General features: G+C 48.5%; 1 protein-coding gene across 2 annotated transcripts in view; it reads right to left on the bottom strand.

The window, feature by feature from the left end:
- The window catches only part of HTR7 (5-hydroxytryptamine receptor 7), a 44,470-nt gene extending 36,856 nt beyond the window's left edge, over positions 1-7,614 (bottom strand). Inside the window, exon 1 of one of the 2 annotated variants that reach the window (XM_053388680.1) lies at positions 6,378-7,614. In XM_053388680.1, coding sequence (XP_053244655.1) covers positions 6,378-6,988 — 611 coding nt within the window. In that variant the 5' untranslated portion in view covers positions 6,989-7,614. The remainder of the gene's footprint in view (positions 1-6,377) is intronic. The other variant, XM_053388679.1, reaches the window with a different exon arrangement.
- Between the last annotated feature and the right edge of the window lie 291 nt (positions 7,615-7,905).

A 7,905-nucleotide genomic window follows, 5' to 3' on the forward strand; every position in this document is an offset into this window, starting at 1 on the left:
TGACGCCTTCATTATGTATTCTTAGGAGGTAGGCAAAAACATTTCTCTATAACCAGGCCTTTTGCTGATTAAACCTTTTGTGGCCTTTTAAATATGTTTGTGGGAAGAGGGTTATTGGTTTGCTTTATGTTTTATTTCACCTTCACATTTTGTACTATGTTGTGAACCACCCTGTGAAGGGCAGCATACAAACTTAATACTTAATAAATAATTTGTAAAAGCACCTGGGTTGGCAAAGCCTGATCTGCGCATTAGCACAAAGTTGTCACTTACGTGAGACACAAGCTTTGCAAGCAAGCAAACTATGATTATTTATACAGCACCATCCATCTGCTGTGTACATAAATTGCTATGTACTATTGAATTTCACATACACCTCCCCTCCCCAAATGTCGCATTTGTTTCGGGGGCAGTGGGGGAGGTAAGAGGGATAAATGTTAAGTTTCTTCTCTCCTGTTCCCAGTTGCCCTTTTTGTTATGACTTCCAAGCGCAATTAATCAGAAGTGCGATCTTTTCAGGTGGATGCACATGCGATCTCTTTGCTGGGGTGTGGGGGTAGGTGCAGGTCAAGTGGAAGTGCAAGGAAATGGGCAGCAGCCAGACATAGCAGCAAACAGAGGAAAACGCTCCAAAGTGATGTTGTGAATGGAGCCGCCGAAGTACGTCTGTGTGTCACGACAGGCGAGGGAAGAGAAGCCCCAGATTAAGCATGTCCTTTGTTTGTATTTTCTTCTTCCTGCCTCGCTAACAGCTGCCTCTTGCTCTCCAGCAGATGTATAAGCCACAAGAGGCCATGGGTGCCTTTGGTCCAAGAATATGCTGTTCTTGTCGCTTTTATAAAGAAAAACAGAAAACAGGATACCCATGAACAGGAGTTGTGTTATGTACTGAGTTGAATAGGATCCAAACTGCAGCAGTCTGATTGGTCCTAGAACAATAGGATCCAAATTGCAGCAGTCTGATTGGTCCTAGAACAATAGGATTCAGAATGCAGCAGTCTGATTGGTCCTAGAGCAATGCAGCAGTATGATTGGTTGGCAGGAACCACCCAATCATGCTCCAGATATAAGTGAATCCACAACCTGATTGGCTTACAGTAGAATTCCAGAATTAGCCAATCATGTGCAGCCCATTGTGTAAATAATGTATATAAAGCAGATACTTTGAGGGAACTTTCATTCATTCCTCCTCACCACTATGAGCTGAATAAAGAGCATGAAATCACTTTGCGACTCTGAGTATATTTCAAGTTGTATTTCAGAATAGCTATGGTTTGAAATGAACAGCTTCACATTCCATTTTTCTCTGCCACCAGTCAGTACGTAAATTCAGATTTGCTTTGAAGACTGAAAAATGTGGGGTGCCAAAGGGGAAGCATGGTTTGGCTCTGCCCTATGAAAACCCCCAGGGCACAGGCAGTGCTATGGGGCCACATCAACCCTTCAATGGTTATGCGAAATGTTTCCAACTTTTGCATTCACTGGATTCAAATCATGCATCTATAAAGTGCACTTTAATCAATCTTTTAAATCCATCAATGTAATTTAAATAGTTAATTAGTAGGCAAGCAACATTTAGTCAATCAATTTTTGATAATTACTAAGGTGTCTCGGTCAGCAGAGGCATACCTAAGGGTTGGTGAAACAGGCCCAGGAGGTCACAAAAATCAGCTGTCAGACTATTGAGTATAATAATAATTATTATTATTATTATTATTATTATTATTATTAATAATATTATTATTATTTACTATTTATACCCCACCCATCTGGCTGGGTTTCCCCAGCCACTCTGGGTGGCTTCCAACAAAATATTAAAACACAATAAAACATTAAACATTAAAAACCTCCCTAAACAGGGCTGCCTTCAGATGTCTTCTAAAAGTCAGATAGTTGTTTCTTTCCTTGACATCTGATGGGAGGGCGTTCCACGGGGTGGGCGCCACTCCCGAGAAGGCCCTCTGCCTGGTTAGTAATGTGAGTTTTCCAGAAAATTTGGAATTGCAAATTAGTGAAATTTCATAGGGTTATTTCCCATCAGTGAGTTTTCAGTTTGCATTGGATAACATTCTGATGCCCTAGAGTAAACTAATTTAGCATGCTTAAAGGTAAACACTTTGAAACTGCCAAGCTGGCCTCAGACTGGATTTGAAACTGGCATATATTCGTTGTTACAAACCTATGGAACAGGAAGTTTTCTGCGGGAAAGTTAGGCAGCGGGAAATTTTCCTCTATGCAGCACTTCCCAGTAGCAGCTGGTATGGAGGGAGATGCCCTCTAAACACCAGCCTTGCTATAGCTTAGCTTGATGAGGCTGGGGCAGGACGGGAGCAAGATCAGGGCTGGGCGGACACACCAGCGGGAGCACCAGCCTTGACCTCACAATTGGCCTACTTCATCGCCTCCCCATCCAAAGAAGCTACAGAAGCACACATGTTGGGAGGGCGGCTCCAAGGCTCTGCCCTACTATAGCAGCTGCTATTGGCACAACCTGCTGTTTGTCAAGCAGCTGCAGTTTGATTGGCCATGGAGTGGAGACTATTGCTATGTAGCAAACTCAAGCTCCTTTGGCAGCAGAATCTATTTTCTGTCTGTCTCATACTCCATTCTCACCGGATCCTGCCACTCCCCCCCCCAGCCCCCTATTCCCAAAACTCTGACTGACCTGCTTTCTAGTTCATTCTCATTTTCCAGAGAACTGCATGCAACAACTGCATGCTGTCTGGAATTCTGGCGGTTGTTTGCTTTGTCTGCGATTCTTCGGACATCATCTTCCAAAACCTGAAACGGGCTGGGGGCCTCGAGGTCATGTGGAATTTCCTTTAGGCTTTTCTTAATCCTGAGATTGGCTCTAGCCCAGGACTCTGAGGCCTGAGCCCCACTGAAAGTAGCGGAGGAAAATTTGACCACCTGTGCACTGGAGTAAACAAACCACAAGGGATTCGTTTCTCCAGAATTACTCTTCTTTCGTGGAAGCAATTTTTATTTACGCAAGACAAAAAGTAATTGCACTGTCAGCAATATGACATGTTCATTCCTTTCTACTTAATTAGGAGATGTTCTGTAGGTTTGCAGCTGAAGCCCAAGCTCTAGTTCAGCACAATAAAATTAAAAAGCCACTTTCCCCACTACCGCTGTCCATGGCTTCGGCACAACAATATTTTGTTAGATTAAAAGATAAACAAAAAAGCTGTTCTGACAATTGATAGGGGCTGCAGGATTGCACCCGTAAGCAACACCTTCCAGTGTGTTCACTGGCCAGAGGTTATACCCTCAGCAGCTTGGCTTCAGCATGAAAGAGGGAATGTTCATGTAAAGATTTATGTGGTCAAAGCTTCTCCATGGGACTGAGGAGGATCTGCGTACAGCTACCCTAATATTGAATGAGTTTAAAGTTTATCTCATTCATGTTGATGTCAATTCCACTGAATTCAGTCCAGATGAGCATTCACATACTGGAGAGAACAAGCATACAGAATTCTTCCAGGGTTTCACCAGTCCTGATTTTTCTAAAGCAGCAAATACCCGCCTGCTATCCAAATCTGTTGTTCCCCCCAACTTTGCCTTCTTCCTCATCGCTAACATTTAGACTAAGCTCCTTTCAGGAGCAAGGATCCATCTCTTTCACTTAGGAAATAAAAACATACACATTGATTCTAATAAATAAATAAATATGACTAATGCACAAGCACTACCCACCCTCCAATCCATGTGTGTGTGCATGCACAGAATAGTACTAGATTGGGCCTAGGAGTAAGTATAGTGGTACCTCGGGTTACATACACTTCAGGTTACATACGCTTCAGGTTACAGACTCCGCTAACCCAGAAATAGTACCTCGGGTTAAGAACTTTGCTTCAGGATGAGAACAGAAATTACGCAGCAGCGGCATGGCAGCAGCAGGAGGCCCCATTAGCTAAAGTGGTGCTTCAGGTTAAGAACAGTTTCAGGTTAAGAATGGACCTCCGGAACGAATTAAGTACTTAACCCGAGGTACTACTGTATAAGGCTAAATAATAAATCTGGATTATTATTTTTAACAGTACAAAATAGCTTTGGATCCAGAACCAGATATTTCAAGGACCGCTTCTTCCTCCATGAACTGGCTCATCAATTGCATTCCACCATCAAGGCAAGTGTGATTGGCAAGGGCAAAGTGCAGTGCCTTTTTGGTTGTGGTGCCCTAACTATGAAGCTCTTTCTCAAGGGAGGTTTAACTGGCCCCTTCTCTGTTGTCCTTCAGGCAGTGGATCAAGACTTTTATTTTTCTTCCACCAGACTTGCAATGATTATTTGCTTATGGTTTCCTTTATCTCTTTTAAAATGGGCTGTAAATGCTCTTTTTAATTGATGCTGATATTTTATTTTTGTAAGCTATTGTGAGGGCTTTTTCTATCGCCAAAATGTTGCAAGAGTAAAACCAAGCAAATCCTTACACTGGAAAGGAAGCAGTTCATGAGTCAACTGCAATTAGCCATTTACTATCAGCGTAAGGGGAATAACCTAGATACTTTTGCTTTGAAACATTCCTACACAGCATCCTAGTACTAAAAGGTAACCCAATGCACCCAGGATGATTTGTAAACAAGTGCAGGTGTCAAAGATTTAGTAGCTCTTTAGGGAGTGCCACATGTTGCCTTAGTATAAATGGAGAAATCGTTCTAACAGACTGCAGCCCCATGCAGAATTAGGCAGGCTTAAGCCCACTGATTTAACGGGCTTGGGAACACCTAATTGCATGATGGGGCTGACAGAAAGACCCTGTTTACTATAGAATTATGCAAAGTTGGGAGGCCAATAGGAGGCAGAGGCAGGTAGAATCAACTAAAGGCTCGCCCATACTGCGGTTTAAAGTGACTAGCAAGCTTCCAGGACCTCCATTAATTCTCCCTTGTCTTCATGAGGTCCTCCTGCAAAGCACTGCCTTTGCCCACAATTCCCCCTTTCCTCATTCTGGATTTTCTCATATCAGGGATACTCCAGAAAGAAGTGGAAATCAGATTGAGGGAGGGGAAAGTGTGAGAGGGCAGAGATTTGCAGGAGAACATCATATGGGTGACAGCAAATTAATGGAGGTATGGGAAGCTTGCTAGTCACATTAAACAGCAGTTTGTTTGTTTGGCCTGACTTTTTACACAGTGTATCTGTTCTTTTACTTCTCAGGTACGAGGATAAACAAAGCAAAAGTGACCCCTGCTGGAATGGTTGTAGAACCTGCCTTTCTGCTCCAGTCAGACAATTTACTACTTCATTCAGTTTTTAGAGCCTTGTCGTAATGCATCGGTTAACTTCGCTCAAGGTCCCTCCATCAGTCTTGGCAACGCAGTATCACAAAGCTGTGATTAGTCCTCATGCCTCAATAGGGGCAACTTTTTTAAAAATGGGAAACGTAAAATGCACACAAGCCGAATCTCTAGCCATAATGTGAAGGGTGGGCTTTATTTAAAAGGTAGGAAAGCGACTGTTCACACAGATGCCTTAGACCAAAGGTTTCCTGCTTCTGGAAACAGAACAAATACTTTACCACAGCAGCCTGGTTCCAAGCCTTTTTTTATTCTAGATTAAATTCCTCCAGAACGATTACTCTCAATTCAGTTTCTCCCTAACAAAGCTTGGAATCACCTCTCCACGTAAGACACACGGATAAAACCCACCTTGTGCAAATGTGTTAAGGGTTTGGTTGCTCACCTCAAATGTTTCTGAGCAATTTCCTTCACAACTTACGCAGAAAACAAAGGTCAAGTGATCCTTTAGAACAGCTTGCTATTGCTAAAACAGACCAGAGCCACCAGTCGACATAAAAGCATGGGGAGACCGGTGAGAAATCCACTCTCTCTCTCATCATTCTTAAAACCACATTGGAAATGTATATCAGAATGAAGGTCAGCAAGCAGAGTAAAGAATCTACTTCAAATCCCAAAATCCTCAGTATGGCAACACGTGTGTTTTTTAATTAGGCCAACCAACATACCACAAAATAGTGATCAATTTTCTGAGTTCTTCAGAAAAGAACTCTCATCCTAAAGATGAAGCCTGCCATTATCCGAACTTAATCCACATTCCCGAGTGGATTAAGGAACAAACTCCTCTCTAACCCTCTCATGATATTCCTCCTCTACTCCGAATCGGAATTTCAGGGTATCTTCCCATCTGCACGCCGATCCACGGGAAAAAAACCGCGGCGTCTGAAGCGGTGACCTGATCTGCTGCTTCCCACACTGCAGCAGCCTCCTGAGGCGCTCGCACGTGTGAACGCACCCGCCGGCTGTCCCGCGAGCAAGTTTTACAAACACACCCAGCGTCCCGAGCCTGAGCTGCTTCGACGCGAAGCCCCCTCCCCGGTTCCCTCGACGGCGCGCCGCCCGCTTCCCGCTCACCTGTCGATGCTGATCACGCAGAGGGTCATGATGGAGGCGGTGCAGCACATCACGTCCATGGCGATGAAGACATTGCAGAAGACGCTGCCGAAGATCCACTCGCCGCCGATGAGGTCGGTGACGCTGACGAAGGGCATGACGGCCACGGCCACCGACAGGTCGGCCAGCGCCAGCGACACGATGAGATAGTTGGAGGGCTGCCGGAGCTTCTTGACGAAGCAGACGGAGATGACCACCAGGCAGTTGCCGGCGATGGTCAGCAGGGTGATGAGCGACAGCGCGGCCCCGATGACCACTTTCTCCACGTTGCCGTAGCTCAGGATCTGCTCCCCGCACTGCGTGTCGTTGTCCGCGAAGCCCGGGCTGGGGCTGCTGCTGCCGCTGCCGGCGCCGCTACCGCTGCCCGCATGGCCGCCTCCCCCGGGGCTGGCCGTGACCCCCTGCAAGAGCTTGCCGCCTATCCCTAAGCGGGGCGGGTGCAGCGAGCCCGAAATCATCGCCGCCGCCGCCGCGCCGCCAGAGCCCAGCTGGCGGGGAGCGTGGGGCGCGAAGCAGCGCCGCGGGCTGGAGACGAGCGGGCAGCTGCCGGCGCCGTGGACGTCGAGGACCATATTGAGGAGGGCTGCCCACCAAGCCAGCAGCAGCCAGCCCCCCGCATGGCCGCCTCTCCGCGCCGCCGCGGCGACTCCCAGCGCTCTGGCGGCGGCGGCGGGGGGCTCCGCCTGCCCGGGCAGGGAGCTCTCCCTCTGCCTCGGCGCCAGCCACCCCCGCCACGCGCCCCCTCCCGGGCTGGGATCCCGCCGCCGTCACCGGCACGATCCCCGCGCAGATCCCGCCGCTGCCCCGGCGCCGAGGGCTCTAGCATAGTCCGCTCGGCTCCCGCTCGACGCTGAGGTTCGCCTCCGCAGGGGGCAGTGTGAGCCCCGACACAGCCCAGCCCATTGGCTCAGCCGCAGGCGGGACGCGACAGCCCCACACGAGCCGCTCGAGGTCCGGCCGGGAAGTTTCGAGGCAGCGACGGCGCTGCTGCAGCCCTGTGCTCAAGCAGCCGCGTCCCTCGACGGAGAGCACCGTCGGAGGCGTGGTCGTGGCGCGCGCTCTGGCCCCAGGGGCAGGGCTCCGTCGAAGGCAGGGCTGCCTGCCTGCCCCCCACCCCTGAATAGATCTCGCGTGTCGCCGACGTTGCACTCTGGGACACGCGCACCGACGGCACTGCGCGCTCCTGGGAACTCAGAGCGCCGTTCCGTCTCCGCGCCTGGTTCACGCGTTCGCGTTTCTGGATTCCACACGGTGTATTGCAGGCGCTGCCGGGACTATTCACATGCGGCTAGGTGGGGCCGACTGCTGAGAAGATGTCGCGCGATTCAGATGTGAAGTGATCCTGTCTTGGTACCCATACCCCCCTTCCCCGCCTGATTCCAGGGCTTTGGACAGGCAGAAAACCAACAGGGTGTGCTTATTCACACCACTGAATCTCCTCCCCAGATACTAGGCAAGGGTAACAGAAGGTGTGAGTTCCAGTCTTTTC

The sequence above is a fragment of the Podarcis raffonei genome, chromosome 5 (assembly GCF_027172205.1).
Source record: "Podarcis raffonei isolate rPodRaf1 chromosome 5, rPodRaf1.pri, whole genome shotgun sequence".
NCBI classification, from domain to species: domain Eukaryota; kingdom Metazoa; phylum Chordata; class Lepidosauria; order Squamata; family Lacertidae; genus Podarcis; species Podarcis raffonei.